Source organism: Mauremys mutica, chromosome 17 (assembly GCF_020497125.1).
Source record: "Mauremys mutica isolate MM-2020 ecotype Southern chromosome 17, ASM2049712v1, whole genome shotgun sequence".
Lineage (NCBI taxonomy): Eukaryota > Metazoa > Chordata > Testudines > Geoemydidae > Mauremys > Mauremys mutica.
In genome coordinates, this window is record NC_059088.1 from 24,533,607 (window position 1) to 24,558,987 (window position 25,381).

Sequence of the window (25,381 nt, forward strand, 5' to 3'; positions counted from 1 at the left end):
CATCCCACATGCCCCATTTTCCTCTAGGGACATTAACATGGTCTGGCGGCCTCTGGCTGTAACTTACAGTGGTGTAGCGATCAGAGCTCTCAGCCTCGAGGAGCCAGCAGGTGACGACAGAACTGCAGGAAAGCCCAGAGCACAGTAGCCAAGGAATTTGTTCCCTTTGGTATCAGAGACCCTGGGCAAAAGACAGCCACAGGGTATTACCCAAGGGTCAGATTTGTAGCTGTAGCAACAGACAAGCGAGAGATGGCTAGATCCAGGAGGTGCCTGTATCTGCCTTGCACCGAAAATCAGGTGCTGGCAGGGCGGGGAGGCTGCACTCCGCCAAGGAATGTTTTGCACAGCAAAGCCACATCGTTTATCATTATTCTTGGCATCGGCGGGAGCCGTTGTGCAGCTCACACGCTGGGTTGATTATTGGCACATCGAGCATTGGGCAGGTGTTGCAATTGGAGGCCTTCTAGCCTCCTGCTAGTGGTCCTAGGTCGGCTCTGGGATTGCAACTCACCCCTGTGCGAAGGGCCCAATATGATCCCTGGGGATGAACGTACCAGGCGCCTGCCAGGTAGGACCCCTACCCTTGTGCTGTTGGCTAGCCCAGGCTCCCCCTACCTTAATGACCGGCAGCAGGGTAGCAGCTACCAGCGGCGGGAGCAGCCATTAAAGGGAGAAATCTGCAGACGGGGGAGTGAGGCAGCCGTCTGGCGGGTGGACGGGTTCCCGCGGGAGGCACACGATGCTTATCTCTCACTCTCATTCCTCAGCTGGTTGCTGTGGCATCGGGGAACATACAAACTCTCAAATGTTTGAACAAGTCGAACCAGCTGTACAGTGACTAGCCCCAGCTCCTCCTCTGATTCCCCCCCGAGGCCAGATTCTCATCTCAGGGCGAAGCCGGAGTCGCTCGCTCCATTACGCAGGGTGCCCTGGATTTAGATCACATACAGTGCCCGGTACAAAGGGGCCCTCCTCTAGGCCCTACCGAAATACAACAACAACAACGGGGTCTGAGCAGCCTAGATGGGATGAGAGGCCTAGATGGGACCATCTCTGCTGCCTTGGCGTGGAGAACGTCTGATGTCCTGCCACCTGCTCTCTCTGTAGAACGCAGCTCCACCCCCTGGTTTGGCATAACCCGGCTCGTGGGAAGGACTTAGTCCTGGCACAGGCTGCCCTCGCTTTTGGAACGCTGAATCTCTGCCTGAGGAGCTGCCGGATGTGGCAGCAATCCCCGAATAGCCCTCCTGCCCCGGGCTGGCTGTTAGTGTTGGGTCAGTGTGTGAGCGGCGAAGTGCACCACCCGAGAATGATTGCGTCCTACCAGGGAGGCCGTAGACTTAATGTACTGCAGCCTCTCCCATAAATTCCATTCACCATATCGGCACTTTTCTCATCTAGGCGAACCGGTGCATAAATCTTTCTAATCTCATTCCAATCTAGGGCCCGATTCGCTTCTCACTCAGGCTATGTCTGTACTGCAAGGGAAGGTCTGATTCCAGCTCAGGTGGCCATTCCCAGACTAGCTTCAATCTAGTAGGCTCCACTGGGCGAGCAGTGAAGATGTGACAGCCGAGGCTTCACTATGAGCTTGCAACCAGGGACCCCAGGTCCAGACCCTTGTTGCCGACCTACATTGTCGTCCGTCCGACCATTTCTTTGCCATTATTGTTACCCATGCTAGTTGGATGAAAGCGAGCGTGGTTATACTTGTCTGCACTACAATCATACTTGAGTTTGCAGACTGGATGTGCTCTTCCACTCTCGTAAATCAGAAGGTGTGATTGTTCTGGCAATTTGCTGCAAGTGACAAACTTTATTGAGTGTTTTCAGAGTTCACTGCATTAAAAATGCAAATGTTTGTGTGTTACATGGGATTGTCTGTACCTTCTTTAAAGAGAAGTCTTGGCTAATGGAAACCCTGGGATGTGTTATGTCCTTCAAAGGATGCTTTGAAACAAGGGGTTAGACCAGTGATACTCACCGCTCAGTGATTCAGGAGCCAAATTAGTGATCAGTGTGACCCAAAATAGCCCCAGGAGGGGGAATGACCAGGGACATATTTAATATATGTATTATTCTCACAGCAAATAAGTTCATAACTTAGTGCAAGTTGATGGCTTAATTGGTTAATAATATAGTCAAAGCATCTTGATTGGCTAATAACTCAGATTGGTTAATAACTAAATCACACCAGGTTTTAATATCATGTGCTGCAAAGGGCTGCAGGATACGCATTGAAGAGCCGTTTGCGGCTCCATTGTGTTAGACAAACAAAGTAGCGGGATTCCCGGGAGATCCGTGGGAGGTGGGGCATGCAAATAACCCATCTCTGGAGCCATTCTTTTGAAGTTGTGCCTTGAGTAGAAACCCATTGTCTGGCTGATGACCTAGTCACGGTGGCTTGGAAGCCCCACTGGATGAAAGGAAGAGAGGCTCAGATCCAAGTTCTGAGTGAAAGGGGTATGAATGGATGACCACAGGCGAAACCCCTGTGTTGGGGTTTGAAGGACTTCCCACCAACCCGAGCCCTTGCTGGAGTGAGGGTGTGAACTCCGGTGAGTTTAGTAGCATGCATGGAGGTTCTTTGATCATTTTAAATATGCTTTTGCCTTAAGAATAAAATTGCTTGCTTAGAAGGGGCAGTGTGGGAACTTTAAACCATGATTTAGGACTTCAGTAGCTCAGACAGAGGTCAGGGGTTTGTTACAGGAGTGGGTGGGTGTGATTCTGTGGCCTGGGTTGTGCAGGAGGTCTGACTAGATCAGGGGTGGGCAATCTTTCAGCAGTGCTGTGCCAAGTCTTCATTTAGTCACTCTAATTTAAGGTTTTGTGTGCCAGTCATACATGCTAACGTTTTTAGAAGGTCTCTTTCTCTAAGTCTATAATATATAACTAAACTAGTGTTATGTGTAAAGTAAATAAGGTTTTTAAAATGTTTAAGAAGCTTCATTTAAAATTAAATTAAAATGCAGAGCCCCCCAGGCAGTGTGAGTGCCCCTGAAAATCAGCTCGTGTGCCGCCTTCGGCACGCATGTCATAGGTTGCCTACCCCTGGACTAGCTGGTCATAATGGTCCCTTCTAACCTTAAAGTCTATGATTCTATGATTCTTATAACGGGAGTGTAGCGGGGGGTCACCCCGCTCCTGCCCTGAAGGGCTTATAACAGCCCTGGGAGAGGGCTGGGGGGGGGAAGCCAGGCTGATTGGGAGAAGCAGCCACAGGTGGTGGGGCCAAGCCCCAATCAGACCACAGCTGGCCCTATAAGAGGGCTGAGGGCCAGAGGCTGGAAGACAATCTGTCTCTCTAGCTTTAGGGAGAGAAGGACCTGGCTCCCTGGGAAGCCAAGGAGGGTACCTAGGGTGGAGCAGTGCTGGGGAAGGGCAGAGGGAGCTGGGGAGCTCCAGCCTAGCTAAGCCCCAGGCTGCAGGCCGAGTTAAGGCCCACAGACAGGGTACTAGGGCTGCAGAGGGGCAGCCCAGGAATAGGCAGAGGCAGCAGGTCTAACCCCCTTGCCGATGATGAGGGGTTTACAGACTGCCGTCTGCCCCAGTGAGCGGGGGCTAAATGACGACTGGCAGTAGCCACTGAGGCAAGGTGGGGATAGAGGGTTGGGGGTTCCCTGGGGTGGGGAGACCCAGATTGTGGGGTCACTGCTGGGGCAGAACCCCAGGGTAAAGGGCACCGGAGTCCGGGAGGGACATGGGGACCTGGCTAGAAGAGCTAATTCCCATCTCTGACACAGGAGGTTGTATGCAGGGCTCAGATTAGCAGCAAAATTCCACGGGGTGCTGCCCCTAGGGCTGAAGAGTTGTCGGAAATACGCCCCTTATTGCGCCGTGTAATCTGGTTGACTCGGTGCCTGTAGGACAGCGCTAGGCACAGGCTGTGTGCAGGAGGTGGAAAGTTGGGGCGCTGGACCGGGCCGGGGGCAGGTGGCCATGTCCCCACCCTGCCTTTAAACTGTCCCTTGGGTTACGGCCAGCCCCGCAGATTGCTTAGTAGTCTTTGCTGTCTCTCCTTGACCGGCTGCCGCTGCTTCCCTGAGCAGATTAGTCCCACTCCAGCCGCCTTAACCACAAGGCCTCGTAACTCCACCCTTCCCTCCATTCCAACTCCCCCCAGCCCCAGGTTACGTCTGACTCGTGACTCATATACCATCACCACCAGCGGTAGCGATTCCGCAGGCCAGATTCACCCTCACTTTCACTTGCGGTAGCCCCATGGGACCGCACATGCAGATCCTGGCCCCTGTCGGATCTGAAGACCTAGTTTGCCAGCTTCGCTCCCCTGACCCAATTCCTGGCTCTGCTACAGATTCCGTCCCATGACCTTGGGCAAATCACTTCCTCTGTCCAAATCACATCCCCCGCCATCTGTAATACAGGGCTAGTCTGCCTGGACTGGTGCTCAGGCATGAGGGTGGGGGGCCCTACGGAGTTATCGATGGCCAGTAGCACACAAGCAGCCTCTGATGTACTTGCTAAGTGCGCTCAGTCCGGAGACTTGGGTGAGAGGAAGACCCGGGGCTGTTCTCAGAGCAGTTCCAGGCATGGCAGAGACTTACCGGATGACATCCCATGGCCAAGTTGCCACTGTCCTCCATCCTGGGAGGGGTTAGAGTCCCACTCTGCCCATGACCTTCACCCACACTCCAGCCTTAGGCCTGCATGGCTTTTCCCATCGCCCACTGCACCAGCTGTGTTCAGTGCCGAGAAAAGCCTGGCGCTCCCTCAGCACCCTCGCCGGGGACCCTCTTACAGGATCCTGAGGTCAGGATAGTCTAGCAGCCCCCTCTACACATGTAACTTTGGCCTAGAGAGAGGGGCCTAGTGAGATGGAGGCGGGGCCAGGCTGTATTTGAGCAATAAAGCATTGGCAAGCAGGTAAACTTTGAGCAGAAGAAGTTCCTTGCTGGGTCTGATCCAGGGCCTGTTTAACCTCATTGTCACCCCCTGCGGCTTGGCATTCGTGTTTGCTCTGTCTCTTCCTTCCTTTCCCTCCCACGACTGATGCAGGAGTCCAGCACGTTCCTTCCACTGGCTCTGCAGGTGCTCGGTCAGGGATGGATGTCTGTGCTTCAAGGAGCAGGACTGCAGGGGCTCCAGAAAAATTCTCCTCCCCGCCCATCCCGTATCTTATCTACAGTCTTATTTACACATTGAGTGTCTTTATAGACTCCTGCTGCAGTGCCAGGGGTGGGGTGGGGGGGGGTGTTGTGCAGTGGGTGGGACTCAGGTGCTGGAAGCGTGAAGCTGCACCAGCTGAAGGGAATAGTTGCACAATAAATGGAGCCTTTGTTTTGGAGCAAAGTAAATAAACGGAGCCCAAGACTTTCAAACGGGTCTGGCGAATCTGAGACCCTTGAGCTGAGTCTCCGGGCTCGGGGAATCAGGGGCACTTAAGGTGTCTCTAGGTCTGGCTCCACTCCTACTGCTAATTAACTCAGCGTAGCTATGAGATGGGAGGGGTAGCTCAGTGGTTTGAGCATTGGCCTGTTAAACCCAGAGTTGTGAGTTCAATCCTTGAGGGGGCCATTTGGGGATTGGTCCTGCTTTGAGCAGCCAGTTGGACTAGATACCTCCTGAGGTCCCTTTCAACCCTGATAATCTATGATTCTAGGTGTCCAGGCAAGGCTAGGTGCTGCCCAAATTCTGGTTCCCGGTTACTCACCTGTGTGTATCACGGTGGTGCTGAAAGCCATAGGCCACCCACCAGTTCTAGGCACTGAACAAACCCAGAACCCACAGACGGTCCCCGCCCCCAAAGAGCTGCCTATCTAAGCAGACAGGGGCTAGCAGGTGGCTACAGACGGATGGGTGCACAAGGAAACAATGAGGCAGCAGGAGTCTCACCGGACCAGCCGTCTAACCCTTGTCAGGACTTTTGAAGGCATGATGGCGAAAGTGACTTCCTGAAGGCTGACCCCCAAGGGTAAGGGAATTCTGGGGGAGACAAACTCCAACCAGGCCCCGAAAACCTCAGGCGCCCGCCGATACGAGCTGCTTCTGCAAAAAAGGTACCTTAACCAACGCTTTCCCCTGATCTGCCTGGATGGTGTATCTGTGATTTCCATGCGCTTCCCCGCCCCGGGCCTACGCACGGTACTCGTATGTCTGTCGGCTGCAGCGCTGGTCCCCGGATGGTCAATAAAAGCTATTACCTCACCCACCTTGTCTCTCCCATACGTCTGCTAGGCACCGGACCATTTTTTTTAAAGCTGCACAATCCGTTGTGTGGCTGCGGTCCACACAGGCGCCGTTACACGTTACAGTGTGTTCCCCTTTCCGTGCAGGAGAAAACGACACCCGCATAAGCACCTTTTAGACCAGTATAATGACGTTAATTGTAGGGAAGTGGTGATACGTTAAGTAGACGGGCCGAGCTACAGCCATCCAGCTTGCATGGGCAGACCAGGCCATGGTGGTGGTAGGTGCCATTCTTTGGCCTGGCGATGGAGGGTTCTGATTTCGCAGTGAAACAGACTTTACCCTAATCTGCATGTGCAACCAGTGCTTGCAATAGGGCTTTCAGCTATTCTCTTATCTGACCATTAATTGTCATCCTTTGTTTTTTCTTTGGATCTGACTTCCTTGACCGAATGAGCCTTCCTGGATGTGTATGTTCAGCCCTGACTCGGAGATTGCTCACTTCCTGCTAAGCTAGTCAAAATCGGACAGGGCTTTGCCGTGACGCGTTGCACCAGGTTTATGATACGTGAGGGGTGTATGTGCGGGGGAGACGGTTAAACCTATTGGGTTAAACTGATGCAAAAGGCTGTGTGAATGCGCCTGTTTCTCTTTGAACCAGGCTGACTTCGGTCTTGTTCTAGTGGCTTAGGAACCGGTGGAAGCTAAACCAAAATGCTTTAAATAACTAGCGACTCGTTACCGCAGTCCTCCTAAGCAATGTAGCTAAGTAGCAGCAGCGGGAACGTACACCCAGCCGGCGCCTATGAACACCCCTTCCTGCCACTCCATCCCCAGGAGGCTCACGCGCAGCTCTCTGCAAAACCCTGCGCAAGCCGGTGTCTTACAGTGTGTCTGGAAGGTCACTAGATTAGGTGGGGAGACCAGGAAGGGGAGCACGGAGTCTAAGAGCATGCACCCCCGCTTTCCTAATGAGAGGGGGTCCAGCTGGAGTGGTCCTGCCGAAACAAGCCGCTCGGGGTGAAATGCAGGCGTCCACATGGGTCGGCACAACCTTGAACAGGTGTGAGTCTGGGGGTGGACAGGGCTGTGATTTCCATTGCTCTGCTCCTTGGGCGAGCCCTCACCCCGTGCAAAGCAGGTGCTCAGTGCTTTTTACAGATCAGCCTTTTACAGACCAGCACCTGAATTACAGTTGACTGCCTGAAATTATGCAGCCACATGGGGCAAGGTGCTGGGCCTGAGACGCCGGTTGCCATCCCGGTTAGCGTCTGCACAGACGAGGGATGGGAGGAGAAATGGAGGCCCAGAGAGGGCGAAGGGACTTGCCCAGAGCCATACAACAGGTCAGTGGTGGAGCTGGGAGTCGAGATTTCTGTTCTCTTCCTGACTTGCTCTCACTGTGGTCAAATCACTCTCCTCACTCCTGAGGCCTCCATTTCCCCATCTGTAAAATGGGCTAAGTATTTCCCTACCTTTAAGGGTGGTTAGAGCTCCTGGGCTGGAACATGGCACTTGCACACTTAGGAAGTGATCAATGTTAGAACAGTCACTCATTCTATAAGCCTCTTGCAGTGTGGTGTTTTCAATGACTAATGTAAGTAACTCTTTACCTCTGGGTGTTTGTCTCCTGTCCTGTTACAAGGCAGCACTGGGGATCATCCCAAAACAGTGGCTTGACTCTTAAGAAATCTTACTGAGGTTTTTCCCAGGCAAAATTAGCAGCGACCCGAGCTGCAGTATTGGTTGCATTCAGCACTGGTCTCAAACGCTCTGAAGACGGAGCCAACTGGAATCTGGCTAGCGGCGAGTTATTTACTGAAACCTGCAGCTGCCCCAAGATGTGCCAGGCTACGTTCCGATGCTGAATCTTCCAGGCACGCTGAAGGCTGAATTAGCGGCCGGAGACAATGAGTCAAATCCTCTGTCGTCTTTAATTTGTTGTCTGGGTTTCCATGATCCATTAACATGGGTGTTTTCAAATACAGCGTGTATAGATTCTTTCAGATACGTGTTTATCTTGGCCCTGGCTCCCAGGAGATGGAGCCAAGGAGGGAAGTCAAATGTCCCTGAACAAAACAGGCCTGCTCTGTTTGTCCCGTTTCCAGATTGCCAGGAGCTGCGGATGATTAGGGAGAAGGATGGCTTAGCGGTAAAGGCCCTCACCTGGCCCATTGAAGACCTGGGTCTAAGTACCTGCTCTGTGAATGTGGGCAAGTCACTCAGTCTCTCGGTCCCTCAGTTTTCCCATCTGTACAATGGGGATAATGGCACAGCCCTGCAGGTTGTGAGGATAAATACACTAAAGACTGGGAGATACGATGGGGATGAGGGAGTCAGTTAAGTACCTAGAATAGCTTGGCCAGCATTCTTCCCCCTCCCCAGGGCGTGTTGTGTGAATTACTTAGACTTGTGCATATCACTGATCTGGAAGTGTGTTCACAATTATTGGTGAACTGGCCCAGTTCCAGGCTGTGTTGTGGGGAGGCAGCCATGTGTGTCTTATTACCAAGATCTTTAGGGGGTTTATTGGACAATGGGGGTGTAGGTGGGTCAGGGCGGGACTCTGACCTACCCACTGAAAACATCAGTCCCATGCCTGGGCGGAACGGAGAAGATTAGGAGTCAGACCTGGTTCCATTCCTGGCTCTGATTTGCCCAAGGTCACTGGCACCTGCTTTCCCCCTCCTATCTCATGGCTACCTGGTCCAGCCATGTGCACAGATCAATAGTTCCATTCCACCCTCAAACAGCTCAATGGTGTCTTTCTTTTTGTGTGTGGCATGGAAAAAATCTGGTAAATGCAAGCCCATTGGTAAAGGATGTTTATCCAAGACCTGGCCCATTTTCACCCTTCCCTCCACCCTTGCAATGGCCTGGATTGATTGCAGAGGTCAAAGCACAATGGCATATTTTTTGGTGAGACGGCAAATAAACTTTAAGCTGTTCCACAAGTTAATTATTGCCAGGTTAGAATCTCCCTCTGTAAAGTAGTTTATCTTTGGTCTTGCCTGTCTTTGTTTTCTGAAACACCTCGGGGATAGTGAAACCCAGCTAAGATAAGGGAGTAACTAGACTAGATGAACCTTGGCGACTGAAGGCTTTGGATGAAACCCAAAATTGTGACATCCCCATTTTAGCAGGTGGGGAAACTGAGGCAGAGAGGTGCCACAACTTGATCAAGGGCACCAGGGCCGGCTCCAGGCACCAGCCGACCAAGCACGTGCTTGGGGCGGCACCTTGGGGTGGGGCGGCGCTCGGGTTTCTTTGTTTTTGTGTTTGGTTCGGCGGGGCAGCGCTGGAGGAGGTTTTGGTTTTGGTTTTCTGCTGGGCGGCGCTCGGAGGGGGGGGCGTTTCAGCGGCGCGGCACTGGGGGGGGCAGGGGCTTGGCCGGCACGGAGCTCAGGGGGGTGGGGGCTTCGGGTGGCGCGGCACTGGGGGGGCTTCGGCGGCGTGGCGTTCAGGGGCGGGGCTACGGTGGCGCGGCGCTGAGGGGGGTTCGGCGGCGTGGCGCTTGTGCGGGGGTGTTACGGCGGGGTGGCGCTCTTTTTTTTTTTTGCTTGGGGTGGCAAAAAAGTTAGAGCTGGCCCTGAAGGGCCCATAGCTAGTATTTGTTAGCTATGACACTGGGAATGCGGGACTGGCATTCCCAACAGCTCCCTGGGGCAGTCCCGCAGTCTCTCTGGGCACTGAGCGTGTCCAAAAACAAAACAAAAAAACCCTGCTAGCTGCTACTTGATTGAAGTTTGTCCAGTGGCAGAAACAGTTTCCCACTAGCAAGATGAGCCAATGTCCTGTCCCCACACGACTGGCGCGTGGCGCCGGAGAGGAGTCCAGGGCTCTGATTCTGAACTTTCCCACAGCCTGGGTTGTCCAAGTCTGGAGTCCCATCCGTAACCAATACACTTTCTCACCGCAATGCTTTACCCAGCGTGGTGGGGATTTCTGTGCCCAGCACGCCAGAAATGAGCTTGTGGGATAGCCAGGAGAAACTGGGACCAGCCCTCTAACGGTTGCCCCCTCCCCGGGGCTGTATCCCACCCTGGCTGGAATTTGAAGAGACACAGCTAGGTTGCTGTCTTAAATGGCTCCGGTCCTGCAGGAGAAAGTGAATCCTCACCCTTTTCTCTCTCCCTAGGGGACGATGCCAGTCGCTGCCGGGCTGCTCCATTTAGCTGGCCAAGAATTGCCAACATACCATGACCACGTTAACACGTGTGCCCGCTCTAGCAGCAGCGGGGATCGAAAAAGGACCTTCCGCACCAAGGGCTGGGCCTTAAAATTTCTTTAGGCACCTAGAAAAAAGGACAGGAGCACTTGTGGCACCTTAGAGACTAACACATTTATTTCAGCATGAGCTTTCGTGGGCTACAGCTCACTTCATCGGATGCATAGACTGGAACACGCAGACAGGAGATATTTATACACACAGAGAACATGAAAGGGTGGCAGTACACATACCAACTGGAAGAGGCCAATCACTTGAGATGAGCTATCATCAGCAGGAGAAAGAAACCCTTTGAAGTGATAATAGAGATGATCCATAGAAGGTGTGAGGAGAACTTAACACGGGGAAATAGATTCAATTAGTGTAATGACCCAACCATTCCCAGTTTCTGTTTAAACCTAAATTAATTGTATCTAATTTGCATATTAATTCGAGTTCAGCAGTCTCTCTTTGGAGTCTGTTTTTGAAGTTTTTTTGGTGCAAAATTGCCACCTTCAAGTCTGTCACTGAGTGGTTAGAGAGGTTGAAGTGTTCTCCCGCTGGTTTCTGAATGCCTGATGTCAGATTTGTGTCCATTTATTCTTTTGCGTAGAAACTGTCCGGTTTGGCCAATGTACGTGGCAGAGGGGCATTGCTGGCACATGATGGCATATATAGTTCAGTGGGAGTCGGGTGCCCATCTGCAGCGTTGGGTGCCTAAACGCCCTCAAAAATCAAGCCCTAGCAGCCCAAGCTAAAGGGCTACGTTAGCTGTGAGTGCTAAGCTGCTGTGGCTGAGGTGTGGTGGACACACACATACAGGAGTGTTTGGGCGCCTTCCTTGGAGAAACCATGGGCCATCAATCCAGGCTCAGGATGGTAAAGTTAAAGGAAAGGAATGCCCGACCTCCAGCCAGGCTAGCCAACAATGAAAGCTTCTCTTCTGGAAACCGCTTCCAGCCCCTTGTCCCTTCCCTCTCAGATTCATAGCTTTTAACGCCCAGACGGGACTATTGGGACAATCTAGGGCTCATCGGCGCTGGGAAACTTACCAGAAGAGGAGCACGGTACTAGTTTGGTATAAGCCCCCATGTGAATTTACTCTGGAATGAGGGTGCATGCAGGAGCTGATAACTATTCCAGAATAGCTCTTTCGGTTAATTTCCAAGTGTAGACAAGCCCGTAGTCTGACCCCCTGTGTAGCTCAGGCCAGAGAATGTCTCACTGCAACTCCTGCATCCAGCCTCAATATCTGATTGCACTCAAGCGTGTCTCTTAAAGACATCCCATCCGGTCTTGATTTAAAGACTTCCGGTGTCCCCCGGCCCCAAGGTTAGCTCTTCCAAGGGTTAGCAATTAAAACGCAGCATCACTTCTCGTCTGAATCTGTCCCGCTTCAGTTGCTAGCTGGGTCTTTGTGCTAGTTCAGAGCGGGCTCTTTCTTCTCAGGTGATTCAGTCTGTTCCTGCGTGCGTACGTGGCTCCAGCGCTGGTGGGATGCTGGTTCGTGGCTCGCAGTGGCACAAGATGTGGCAACAGACGCAGCAGGATCGCAGCAAGCGTCCGCCGAGGGGAGGTGCCCTTGCCCCAGAGCAGGGAATGGCTTGGCCTCTGTGGCCCATCCAGTCCTTGGCCTCTGCTGGCGCTGGCCACAAGGAGAGCCAGTTGGTGCCAGTCCTAGTGTTGGGGTTTGTGTGCCGTGGGTGGCCAGGCTGAGTCCTGCCAAACTCATTCCATCTAGGCCACTGCCCAGCCCTGGCTGACATGCCCCATGGGTTTAACCCTTCACTGGCTGTGGGCTGCCTTTGGGGGCTGACTCAGCCTGGGAAGTGACGGTAAACACACCTGGGTGGGACAGATTTATCTCTGTTTGCTCTGAACCTCTCCCTCCCCTGGCGCATCACAAAGCTGGACACTACCTAGCAGCGGCTGATGACTATGTGGGACACTAGGGAGCCCTCTGGATTTGGGGCTGGAAGACCCAGCTTCCCAGGCTGTCTTTTACAGCAAGACGGGGTCAGAAAAGCATAACGCCCCGTTAAACAAGAGACAGGGGGCTCCAACGGGCAGGCCCGACACCTTGGTCTGGGCAAGCTGAAACAGTTGGTCTAAATACGGGTTGGGCGCTGGGCATTGTGCTCTGTCACGCCACCATGCAGGTCAGGAATGTCGGGCATTTAGACCCGGAAAAGGCCGGGGTGAATCCAGCAGGCATTCACTGCTTACATCGTTTTTTGACAGCAGCTGTTGGCTGCTGCTTGGCAGTCTCGGTTCCGGTAATGAATTAATTTGTTTGTTCCTCCTGGGAGTGGAGACAGCTTCCTGCTAAATCCCTATGGCTGTTATGGTTTCTGTCCAGTCCTGGGGTCTCCAGGCTACCCTGGGTAAACAGTTCTTTATGGCTCTCAGTGCGGAGTGTAGGTTTTGCAGCCTCTTAACCCTGAGCTCACTGCTCATTCGCCATGCAGATCTTCAACAGCGAGTGTAATCGGCCAGTGGAACAATTTACCCAGGGATTTTTAATCTGGATTGTGGTGGCGCCACAGACCCTGCCCCTTAGTGCCAAGTGCTGTGCAAACAGAGAGCAAAGAGACAGAACCTGCTCCAGGGAGGTCACAAGCGAAGTCATAACACCCAGCTCTTAACAGCGCCCTCTCCAGCAGTAGAGCCCAGAGTGTTTTACCGAGGGCTCTGGATGAAAAGGAATTAGTATGCACAGTGCATGATTCATCTGTGGAACACCCTGCTGCAGGATATGGTTCAGGTCAGGACTTTAGGAGTTTTTAAAGGATTATTCATATAAACACTCTCCCATCATTAGAGGGATGCCCTTTTTAATAAAACTTACTGTGAGCTGCAGGCCTGGCTCACCTGCTCACGAAAGGATCGATGCCCCACCTGGTCTGGGTCCATCTCCCCTGAAAGGGGTCAGTTGCCCTGTGCCAGCTGCAACCCCTGCCCCCATGCTCCCGGGCACAAGCTAACCACTAACTGGAAGGGAGCCAGGAATAAACTTCCCTGGGGGGGCAGGTGAGCCTGTCCTGGGGATCTTCCTCCTTCTTTCAAAGCAGCCAGCGCTGGAGAGATGGGATACTGGGCCATTAATCCAGTGATTTAGTGGGCCAGAAATACACCCTAATCTCTCTCTTGTAAGTGGGGAAAGGAAATGACCGTTGGGTAGAACCGCCTAGTAGCTAGTGCACTGAGCTGGGACACAGGAGAGCTGAGTTCTGTTCGGCTGGGCACCTCCCCTCTCTGTGCCTGTTCCCCTCTGGCCTCCCTATTTCCATCCCGAGCGCCTCAGGACTCCTCTCTCTGTACAGCACCGAGCACAGTGGGGCCCTGAGTTGCAGCCCCCCTGTGAAGCAGAGAAATATCACCCCGGTTTGCAGCCAGGGTGGTTAGTTAATTCCCTGTTTGGTGTTGGGGGGTGTCTGGGAGAAGGGAAGCGAAAACAAATCCTCGAGGCGCGCTGTTTCTTTAAGAGGGAGGTGGCGCCCCAGCCTGGAAATCTTCCTCGTATACGAGCCAGCTCAGTCGCTCCGAGGGCCGGGCCAGGTAGCATGAGTGGCGCGGCGGGGCCAGAGGGGAGCCCCGGCTGGTGGCCCCCCGGGACCTAGCCAAGGGGTGAGAGAGACCAGCCAAGCCGCCCGGGCTGCAGGAAAGTACCCCAAGAAGGACCCAGGACAAGTCCCCCCAGCCCCGTGTGATCACCTAGGACCGGCGGGGACCTGCCGGATGCGCCCCTTCGCCCTGCCCGCTGCAGCCACCCGGGTTTAAGCTGCGGTGGGGTTTCTGGACCACCCCCCTGGACGGATTCTGGTCTCGGTGTGGGGCCCGCAGTGGGGCTCATCGCGGGGGGGTTGGCAGCGCCCTGGAGTTGCTGAAGGGGGAGCCGGCGTGTGCGCCCCGGGCCCCAGCCGCTGGAGATGAAGTGCGGGGCGTGGTGGGGAAGCGTTTCCATGCCAGCGCCTGTTCCCACGCCGCACTGGCACGCTGGTCCCACTGGATCCTGACTCCAGGAGATAAAGGTGCCTTGAAAACCGGGCAAGGGGCGGGGGGGGGGGATTGTTCCGGCCAGCTCCCTGCCAATAGGAGATCCCTGCCTGCAGCACCTTTCCAAGAGTGAATTATGTAAGAAACCCCCCCGAGACTTTTCTCCGGAGACCGCAAAGCGCTTTGCACAGGTGAGTCCTGAGATGGGGAAACTGAGGCACGGAGGAAGTGACTTGCCCCAGGTGTCGGATCTGGGAATAGAAGCCTGTCTCCTGACTAGGGTGACCAGACAGCAAGTGTGAAAAATCCGGACGGGGGGGTGGGGGTAAACTGAAATCACGTTCCCTGCTCGATGGCCTCTCTAGACAAATTATGCATGTTTACTAGAATCCTCAACTGTTGTGTAATGATCTAATTGACAACAATTGTATCCACATGGCTTGAGAGCTGGGGTGAAAAATCTCCTCATCACCTAACCCTTGTGATATAGAAATATTGGTGCTAATAACATTTTCCACCTCAACGGCTTCCCCCTCCTGCCCCCAGAAACTGGGTTTTTGACTAAATAGCTTTAGCAAAAAGTGTCTGCTTTATGCAGACACGGCTGATGTTTTTGGCGTGATTTACAAAAGAAAATCACATGGGGGAGGGACTAGTTTTAGAAAGGTAACGCAGGGTTTTAGGTGTGAAAGTCGAATCGAATGGAAGTGAACTCTTCCTTGGCATTTTTTTATTCATAACATAATCGTGTCTAGTGGCTTTCATTGCCGAGGACTCCAGAAAGATTTATGGGCTTACTAGAGTTACTGGCATTGGATTTTAGCCAGGGCCTTCTGAACTATTGTGAAACTAGACATGATGATGGACATTACTACTTGTTCCAAGTCTTTTATGGCAGCACTGTAAGATACTGAAGCAAGACTCCGCCCCAACGTCATTGCCCCGCGTAATTTACTATGATGGCGTGAACGGGTGTTGCGATCTAAATGAACGAAACTGAAGCTGAAGTAAAGCTACCTGATACTGTGACTAGGGGCATTGGGATGCGTTGTGGAAAATTGACCACACCGTTGATTTTTGGATCAGACAGCCTGAGGTGCCTTTATTTTCATACAAGCATGCATGCAGGGAAAGACAGCCTGTCCCCATGCAAGGGGTTAACTGCCCTCCTGTTACGAATTTTCCTACGTTTTTAAAGGTTAAAACTGCACAACGTAGCACGCATATCACACAGATATTGCCTTATTTGGGATACAGTATTTGCTAACAAACAAGCTATCTCATTTTATTTCCATTTTCGGTTTTTCCTGTTGTTGTCCCTTGGCAGTCACGGTGGTGGCCTGCCCGTCCTGACGACCCCTACTCTGCGGTTACATTTTGCAAAAGTTCTTGACACACTCAAACTGTCACAAGCTGCATTGGCACACATGGGCCTTCCTTAATCTTTCTTAATTGTTCCCCTGTTCCTGTTTCCAGCTTGTCAGGCCCTTTGCACAAATGAACAAATTTAGCAAAAGCTAAACCTTTGCCCTTATATAGCAAATTGTGTTAACTGCAGGCCTTGGGCCTATGAACCGAACAAGCATGCATATTTATTTCTAAGCCTTTAAGCAGAGTGCCCCCTTTTCCCTATCAGATGCTATCAGCATTTTGGGAGGGACCCCAATGTATATGTGCAGTAGCTAGCACGTGGCTCATCCCTGCCCCAAACTGCTTACCCTCAAAAACAGGGGTGGGCAAACCTTTTGGCCCGAGGGCCACATCTGGGTATGGAAATTGTATGGCAGACCATGAATGCTCAGGAAATTGGGGGTTGGGGTGGGGGAGAGGGTGAGGGCTCTGGGGTGGGGCTGAGGATGAGGGGTTGGGGGTATAGGAGGGTGCTCCAGGCTGGCACTGAGGGGTTCAGAGGGCAGGAGGGGGATCAGGGCTGGGTCAGGGGATTGGGGCGCGGGACGGGGTCAGGGTGCAGGCTCCGGGCAGCACTTATCTCAAGCAGCTCCTGGAAGCAGCGCCATGGCTCTCCTTCAGCTCCTATGCAGAGGCGCGGCCAGGCGGTTCTGCGCACTGCCCCATCCGCAGGCGCCGTCCTCAGAGCTCCCGTTGGCTGTGGTTGCTGGCCAATGGGAGCTGTGAGGGTGGTGCTTGGCTTGAGGGCAGCATGTGGAGTCCCCAGGCTGCCCCTATGCGTAGGCGCCAGAGGGGGGACATGCCGCGGCTTCGGGGAACCGCATGGAGCCACAGCATGTGGGGAGCGGGGCAAGCCCCTGACCCCGCTCCCCAGCAGCAGCTTGAGGGCCAGATTAAAACGTCTAGAGGGCAGGATGCGGCCCCTGGGCCGTAGTTTGCCACCCCTGCTCTAAAAGCATGTACCAATGTAGAACAAACAGTAGGGCAGGTGAGGGATACAGCTTGGACAATTACACGGGTGATTTCTATAGCTGTTTTCCCCCACCCTTCTCATTCCACTCCAGAGATGGCTGCATTTCAGTGGTGGTTTAAGGGCTTGCGTACACATGATACAGCTGTTCCTGAAGAGTGCCAGGTGCTGAATACTCCTATTCCAGAACAAGAGTGCCTTGTTCCTGTGTAGCTAAACCCAGAGGTTAAGCTAAACAGGGACAAAACACTTATTCTGGAATAAGAATCAGGGCATGGAGTTATTCAGGAATCAGCCCTAGTTAATGTGTCAGGGAGCTGGGCTCTCTGGGAGTGCTTACCACTTGCCGTCCTCTGGGAAGAAAGTTGCAATAGAAACTCTAAGGTGAAAGCCGTCTCCAGACTTGTAAAAGCAGACAGGGCAGCTGGATTTCAAGGCCAGAGAGGATCAGTATATGGTTCTGTAGCATAGCGCAGACCAGAAAATCTCACCTGTGATGGTCAGGAAATCTTTTAACTTTGTTTTCAGTCAGTTCTTCTTGTCCCGATTTTGGGTTTTAATTAAAAAAAAAATAGCCAAGGTTTTGGCCAAAATGAAGTTTTCAAGGTCGGGGGTGTGAGGGCAGGGGAGGGGAAGTGTTGTCTGCTCGGTTTCCCGTCACTTTTACCAAAACAAATCTTGAACGAAACACGTCAACCTGTTCCAATCAAACACCGCCACTTCTGGAGCCACTCGAGCGGGTCTCCTAGAGACATCCCGTCTCGCTGTAACGACGCCAAGGGTTTCTCTGCAACGCGTTGTCACTTTGAGCTATAACTGGGGGTTTGCCCTAACCCGACTCCCATCCGCACACAAATCACTCACTTGAGTTGTAAGGAGGTGCGTTAGATGTGAGCTCGGCGGCCCACGGGCTGGCGTGGGAGGAGCGAGGAGGTTGGCGCTCAAGTGACGAATGCAGGAGGGTTGTGGCAGCTTGAGTTTAGAAGCCATGGGGTTAGAAGGGACCCGAACCCCTGCCCAGATGTAGGATTCCTGGTTTAGCTCGGATGGGAAGCATTCTGCCCTGAGCTAGGGAAGATCAAGTGGACTAATTGATGTTATCTGTTGCAGTGAAGACGCGTCCCGAGTGATGGAGAAGCCAGGCCTTTCTTTCTGGCATAGCCTCTTCCCATGTCACTGAGCGGCGGGGACACAGAACGCCGGCGGCAGCATTTTCCATCGCGAGTATCCGGGTATTGACCTGGCTTCCTTGAGGTTTATCTTTCTCCCGTTTGTACTTTCTGAAAGTCTCCCTCTGGCTGCCACGTTCCTCTAGCTTTGCACAGAAGACGGGGGTCGGGGTTGGTCTGGGAAGCAAGTCTGAGCCAGTGTGTCTCCCCGACGGGTGTCTAGCATGGGTGGCTGGTGAGCCCAGTTTGATTCATCTTGTGGTGCTACCTGCGTCCAGTAAAATGCTGCTTCTCTCTTGATCTAGGACTGTCTGGGGCTGGCATGGAAGGGACAGCTGCCTCCTGCAGTGCTGTGCTCAGCTCCGCATCTGTCACCTAAGGGGCAGCGCCTCTTGCTCTGTAAGTCGCATTCTCTCCCGTTGTGGAGCCGGGGTGCGTGTCTGTGTGTGAAGTGAACACGATCACTGGCCCCATGGGATTGTGGGAAGGGAAGTGTCGGATGGGAGTGGCCAACGTCTAACCTCTGGCCAGGATCACGGTGCCCTAACGGAGAACGGTAGGCGGTGGGGGATATTGAACTAGATGGACCTGTCTCTGAGGCAGCAGAGAGATGGGGGTAGAGGCACCGTTGGCTTGTCCTGCATGGCAGGAAGGAGGTGGAGGGAATAAAGTGGGTTAATAGCTGGATCTGGTAGGGCAGGTGGATAGGGGGTGGGGTCCGGGGGGGGCGGGACTACAGGCGGATGATTTGTTCCAGGATGCTGGACTGGCTGTCTCAATGGGCTGGGGGTAGTGCTGCTGTACATGTCCCATCCGCAAAGCGTACCGTCGGTAATTCAGCGGTGCAGCGTTCGCCTCAGCCAGTTAAACGACTGTACCGTGGGGTGGTAGAGGTCTCTGCTCTATAGGTTAACGTTAGCGTGTGGGCAGGTCTCTGAAAGTGACGTTCGAGGGCGTTTCACAGGACGTCCTACTCTCTCTCGATCTTCCAGGTGAACAAAGATGTGAAGAGAAGACCATGCGCCCACTGGCTGGGATATGCGTAGCTTTGTGCGTGGTGATCGTGGGACTGGCAGAGGGGGACGACCCCTGTCTTGTCACCGCCGACAAAAAAATTGCCACATGCAAAGGTCAGAACCTGAACCGCGTTCCCCAGCACCTTCCCCGCACCCTGCTGAGGCTGGATCTCTCGTATAACAGGCTCAAAGAGATCACCTCAGGGGACTTTTCAGCGCTGACCCAGCTGCAGAGCATGGACCTGGGCTACAACAACATCTCACACATCGCGGCGGATGCCTTCGCCTCCAACGTCCTGCTGGAGGAACTCAGCCTATTCAACAACTCCCTGCGCCGGATCCCCTCGCCGGCCCTGAAGCCTCTGAGGAAACTGAGGCGGCTGGAGATGTCCAACAACTTGTACCTCAGCTCAACTCTGGACAAGGTCTTCAGCACTCTGAGGAACCTGCAGGAGTTCTCCATGGGCGGGTCTCTGATCCAGACGGTCGGCAAGCGGGACTTCCTCCCGCTGAAGGATATAGCCTTGCAGAAGTTTGCCCTGAAGACGGCGTCCAGCCTACTGGAGTATCAAAAAGGGGCATTCTCGGTGCTCAACACCACAGCCCTGTGGTGCGACATAGCCCTGGACAAGAATCCCAAGGCCTTGCCCGTGATTCTGCGGGACCTGAGGGGTAAGCCGCTGCAGTATCTCCGCTTCCGCAACCTCTTTGAGTTCACCTACTACACTGAGTCCGCAGATGTCTTCTCTGGCTTGGCCGAGGTGCGAGCCAGCAAGCTGGTCTTCTACCGGGGGAAGTTCAACGAGAACCTGCTACGCCTGGCCCTGCTGAACATCCAGAAGTCCCGCATCCGCGACCTCTCCCTGATGGCCATTGACTTCGCCCGCTCTTCCCCGGGGAACCGCTCGGAAGCGGGCATCGCCAACCTGACCCTGGACAGCTTGTTGCTGCAGGACATCAGCAACCCCGACATCCTGCGTTTCGACTGGACCTTCACCTGGTTCAGCGGTGTGGCCAACCTCTCCATTCTCAACGTCAACTTCAACTTCGTGCCCTGCGACACCTGGGACGAGATGCGCAACGTGGTGACCCTGGACGTCTCTAACAACCGGCTGAAGGACGCCTACATCTACAACCAGGGCTGCAACTACCAGGGCGTCATGCCCAAACTGGAGCGGTTCCTCGTGGCCAAAAACGAGCTGACCAGCCTGGGCATAGTGGCTAAGTTCACGGCCAGTTGGCCTCGCCTGACCCATATCAACGCCAGCCACAACCACATCGGGGGGCTGAAGGAGACGGCGTGCCAGTGGAGTCCCGGCCTGGTCTGGCTGGCCCTGGACCACAACACTGTTACCATGGAGATCTTCAAGTGCCTGCCCATCACTCTTCACTACCTGGACCTCTCTTACTCCGAGCTGGACCGGCTGGAGATGAGCTACTTTGTCCGCTGCCAAGACCTCCAGGAGCTGAAGCTTAGTGGGAACAAGATTAAGTTCATTCCCTCAGAGTGGAGATGCCCCAGCCTGCGAATACTGGCCATGGATGGCAACTCCTTTGGTGTCATCAGCAAGGGCTCCTTCGTCAACATGCCAGAGCTGACCAGCCTCAAGGCTGGGAACAACCCCTACCACTGCACCTGCGACCTCTACGGCTTCCTGCAGGAGACTCGGAGGAAGGGTAAGCTAACCCTGCTGGACTGGCCCGGGGACTGGACGTGCTACCACCCGGAGTCCCTGCTGGACATGGGCGTGGCTGCCTACACCCCGGGGCTGACGGAGTGCGACGTGAGGGTGGTGGTGGCCATCTCTGTCTCAGTCACGGCCGCTGTGATCATTGCAACCATGGTGCTGTGCTGGAGGTTCGACGTGTTGTGGTATCTGCAAGCTACCTACCGCATCGTCCGGTCGAAGTACCGTGCCCGCCACGCTCACCCCGCTCGGGCCTACGCCTACCACGCCTTCATCTCCTACAGCTGCTCAGATGCCGACTGGGTGAGGCAGGAGCTGCTCCGGCGGCTGGAGAGCTCCAGCCCCCCGTACCGCATCTGCATCCACGAGAGGGACTTCACGCCAGGCAAGTGGATCATCGACAACATCATCGAAAACATCGAGAACAGCTACAAGGTCATCTTCATCCTCTCCCGCAGCTTCGTTGACAGCGAGTGGTGCAACTACGAGCTCTACTTCGCCCACCAGCGGGCCGTCGGGCTGGGCTACGAGGACGTCATCCTCGTGGTGAAGGAGGCCATCGATCCCCAGAGCCTGCCCAACAAGTTCTGCAAGCTCCGGAAGATGCTGAGCACCAAAACCTACCTGGAATGGCCTTCGGAGCCCAGCCGGCAGCCTTTCTTCTGGATACAGCTCAGGAATGTGCTGGGGAAACCGGGAGCAGCCGAGCCCAGCCAGGATCGGGTCTCTCTGGCCAGCGTGGAGTTGGGCTCAGATGCGGTTGTGGGTAGTCCGGCTGAAGAGGAAACTGCCATCGACGCCGTGGCTGGCCCTGCGAGTTAGCGCTCGCTTGGGCTCCAGCTCCGCGCTGCCTCTGCTCCTGATTTACACGCCTCGCACAGTGCATTGTGCGTTCGCACGCCGACATCCTGCTTTGCAGATGTGGTGGGAAGAACATTGCTCCAGGTCTTAGCTGCTAAACTCCAGACCCAGATTTTTTGGAAGGGAGCAATGATCTTATTGGCCCAACTTGAGACCCCTCTTAAAGGGGCCTCCTTGTTAGAGAGTGCTGAGCACCTGCCTTCTGAAAGTTGGAGGCACTTGAAAATCAAGGCACCTAAGTACTACCTAATGCGTCGTATTTACCCACCAGCCAATGGGACCCCCTATGCTCCTGGACTGGGAGTAAGGAGCCCCCCTATTCCAGGTCAAACTCTGAGAACAAAGCCACTGCTTGATCCTGCCACCTCTTGTTTCTCCTGAAGGTTTAACCAGCGACAGTATTGCCAGGCAAGTCGTAATGGAAGGATACAACTTTGCTAGGGCTCGTGCACTTTAGCGTCTGAGTAAAATTCATCCCTTTGCCGCACAAGCCGCTTACGTCCCAGCTGTTACCCGCTCGAGGACGTCAGTGTGCTGACCCTTTGCCGGAGTGAGCGGCACCCTCTGCGTAGGAGACGTTGACTGAAGTTTCTACGCTCCAGTTGTCTAGAACCGTGGCTGTCGGGATCAGTCCCCACAGCAGCCATCACCTGAGCTCTCTGCATTTCTGACCACTACAAGTGACCGAGATAGGTCCCTTTATCTGCTCCAGGTGTGCCTGTGCCACAAATCTGCTTATTTTACTGACCTCCAACTCTCAGCTGCATCGGCTCCGGCTGGGTTACGGCACTCCGAGCTGGAGTCTCGTACCATGGACAAAACTGCCGGCAGAGTTCCGGTGGCAAACTCGTCCATCTCCCCAGTGATGTGGCTGGATAGATGAGGTCCCTAGTGGGGAGGGGAAGGGAGGATTTGTGCTTGAAACTGCAAACTGAGCCCGTCGGAGCGGGATTCGTGGAGCCAGAGGGGGGGAGAACGTATTTCTGTTGTGTTTCTTTTAGGGCAGTCGATTTTAATCGCCATTAACGCAGTCCAAAAAAATTAATCGTGATTTAAAAAATGAGTCACAGGTTTAATTGCACCGTTAAACACTAGAATCCCAATTGAAATGTATTAAATGTTTTGGTTTCAGAGTAGCGGCCGTGTTAGTCTGTATCCGCAAAAAGAACAGGAGTCCTTGTGGCACCTTAGAGACTAACACATTTATTTTGGATGTTTTCTACTTTTTTAAATACATTGATTTCAATTACAACACAGAAAACAAAATGTACAGGCCTCACTTCATATTATTTTTATTACAAATATCCCAAACCAACGATATAAATAGTATTCTAGTATTGTTTACCAGCGCAATTCATTTTTTAATCGCTTGGCAGCCTTAGTTTACGTCATGTATTTATGCCGTATTTTTAACCGCAAGGGCCCGTTGGAGGTGACTTGTTTCATTTCGGCCCACCGAGTCGACGCTGCAGGACTAATCCGCCCTGCCCCTTTGGGGATCTTTGCCACGGGGTCGAGTCGTCTCCTGGGAGCCTTGCCGCCGTTGCATCGCGACTCGTGGAAAGCAGAGGGGTTCCCGTAGCGCGATCCTGCATGACTGAGCTCCTGAGGAGATAGGCCAGTCCCTCTGAAATGTAGGGCAGAGGGCCCAGTCGAATGGGGCTGCTGGGAATATACCTGGGAAGTCAGTTCTGATCCCGTGGGGGAGGCAGGGGTCTCTCTTCCAAGTTACACTCAGAATCTGAAATCGAGGTTCTGTCTCCCTACCCCCTCATTGACTTCATTAGAGGTTGGCCTCCCTACAAGACGCTGCGCTGTCTAAAGCGGGAAGCCTGACTCCAGAGTTCTGTTTGTGGGTCTGATCCTCTCTGGGTGCTTCTGTTTCCCCATTTTTACAGATGCGGGGGGGGCGAGGAGGGGGCGGAATAACTACTTGTGAGAACAAGTGTATATAAGGTGCTAATGCTTCAAACCAGCTGTCCCCGTGTTCAGGCTGCCTCTGACTTCAGATACTTTCTCCCTTGCTTGAATGCACCTTCTTTAAAAATGAAGTCATTGTGGGGTTTTGTGGGCTTGTTTTTTTCAATGTAAAGGTCTCAAAAGGCCGACGGGGCTCGGAGCCTGGCTCCACGCAGGAGCCTCCCTCCGTTGTCTGGGCCAACAAACGTAGGCACCGGCCTTCGAAGTGACGTACAGCATGTTGCTGACTTTTTATATTTAATAAAAGAGTGGTGGCTTTTCCCTAGTGTGCTGCACAGTGTTTAAGTGGGACGCTTTCAGCCGGCCTCAACCGAGCTGGAGGCAAAGTGGGATGGTGAGGGGTGTGTGAGAGAGACTTGGAGTACAAGCCCTGTGCCCTTGTCTGGAGGAGATGCCTGGCATCCAGGGCACCGAGTGAGGATGGAGATCGAGATGCAGGGGGCGAATATAGGGGGATGCAGGAGACTGGACTAGATGACCTCTCCAGGTCCCTCTCCTCTCTGACAGGAGCGTGTGTGCACATGGATGGGGTACGTGTTAATATGTCGTCTTAACATCTTGAAGGAAAGGGGTTCAAAAGGGAGCTAGATAGATTCCTGGAGGACAGGTCCATCAATGGCTATTAGCCAGGCTGGGCTGGGACGGTGTCCTTAGCCTCTGTTTGCCAGAAGCTGGGAATGAGCGACAGGGATGGATCACTTGATGATCCCCTGTTCTGTTCCTTCCCTCTGGGGCACGTGGCATTGGCCACTGTCAGAGGACAGGATACTGGGCTTGATGGATCTTTGGTCTGACCCAGTCTGGCTGTTCTTGTGTCTATGCAACACTGCAGGCGGATGTGGGGACAGGAGCAATTCCTTCTCCGCCTGTACAGGTTGTGCCTCTTTTAAAGCGGAGGGGGTGGTAGCACTAATTAAAGGTTCAGTGTTTAAACGTCAGCCTGATGCCCGACTTGCGGGTGCCTGGGTGGCGAGAGTCTGGCAGCAGAGCCAGGCTGGCAGTACCCTGCGCTGAGTGGTTTTCAGGTAGGTTGGAACAGGAGAGGAAGCGTGCGCCATGTGTGGGATGTGGTGGAGAGAGGCAGCCGGCAAGGGCATGGGGGCCGCTCGACCTACACAGATCCCCTCAAAGCAGCAGCCTGTCTGTCGCCCTGTGCGCTGCTGGAACAGGCTGCATCAATGCTGGGTTTGCAGGGAGCGCGTGAGCTGCCTCGTCTGGCTTGGGATCCTGTTTACCCAGGTGTCTGTTCCGAGCAGGCTGCCAACTTGGCTGGGAAAAAACCTTCTTCGCATGTTGGGAAAATAACCCCGACTCCTCCCTGGGGGAAGAGCAGTAGCTACTGCCATAGGCTCCAGTCCGCCACGAGGGGGCAACGTTGCATCACCCTCTCTGCACCAGGCTAAAAGCAGTGGGCTAAAAGCCAAGCAGGGCTGGGGACGGAGAGGGGGGCCGTAGCTCCGGCCGGAGTGGGACTGGACAAGAGGGGAGCAAAGGTGGGGGCACAGCCCATAAGAGGCAGCCAGAATCCAGGCCTCCCTGGAACGAAGGGTGCGGAGTCTCCTTCCAGCTGCAAGGCTGCCGTTCTCTTGCAGAAAGTCCTCTCAAGTGCCTTTGTACACAGATGTGATCCCCTGTGCTACCACTTTACTGTCTCCCTCAGGTCCTCTTCCCCCACCACACCCCAGAAGAGGGAAATCCTCCCCTGCTCCAGTAGGAAAAGAGGAAACAGCCCCCCTGGAACAATCCCAATTGCTCATTTGCAGCTGAGATTCTCTGCTCCTGGAGACGCTCCCACCTCTCTGTGACTCCAGGGAGCGAGCCCCTAGCGCAGTGCTGGGGGGGAGGTAGAAGGGGGTGCCAAGCGGGTGCACTTTAAGCACTGTCTTCTATAGACCCCCCCACACACACACACACACAACCTCACTTTTTCC

General features: G+C 53.9%; 1 protein-coding gene across 5 annotated transcripts; it reads left to right on the forward strand.

Annotated features, from left to right (window-relative positions):
* The first annotated feature begins 2,353 nt into the window (after nt 1–2,353).
* On the forward strand, nt 2,354–23,715 carry LOC123351858 (toll-like receptor 2). Of its 5 annotated transcripts, none has more exons than XM_044991535.1 (4): nt 2,354–2,561; nt 17,847–17,968; nt 18,211–18,304; nt 18,870–23,715. In XM_044991535.1, exons 2-4 carry the CDS (start codon nt 17,907–17,909, stop codon nt 21,429–21,431), a joined length of 2,718 nt encoding a protein of 905 aa, XP_044847470.1. In that variant the 5' UTR covers nt 2,354–2,561; nt 17,847–17,906; the 3' UTR covers nt 21,432–23,715. The 5 variants fall into 5 exon arrangements, with proteins under 5 accessions (XP_044847470.1, XP_044847468.1, XP_044847467.1 ...); XM_044991533.1 differs by lacking the exon at nt 2,354–2,561 and adding an exon at nt 13,896–14,391; XM_044991532.1 differs by lacking the exon at nt 2,354–2,561 and adding an exon at nt 14,419–14,547.
* The last annotated feature ends 1,666 nt before the right edge of the window (nt 23,716–25,381 follow it).

Coding starts and splice junctions, on each gene's coding strand:
- LOC123351858 (XM_044991535.1), top strand. CDS start 17,907: ATGTCACTGAGCGGCGGGGACACAGAACGCCGGCGGCAGCATTTTCCA. Junction 17,969..18,210: donor TTTCCATCGCGAGTATCCGG/GTATTGACCTGG, acceptor CTCTTGATCTAG/GACTGTCTGGGGCTGGCATG. Junction 18,305..18,869: donor GGGGCAGCGCCTCTTGCTCT/GTAAGTCGCATT, acceptor GGCGTTTCACAG/GACGTCCTACTCTCTCTCGA.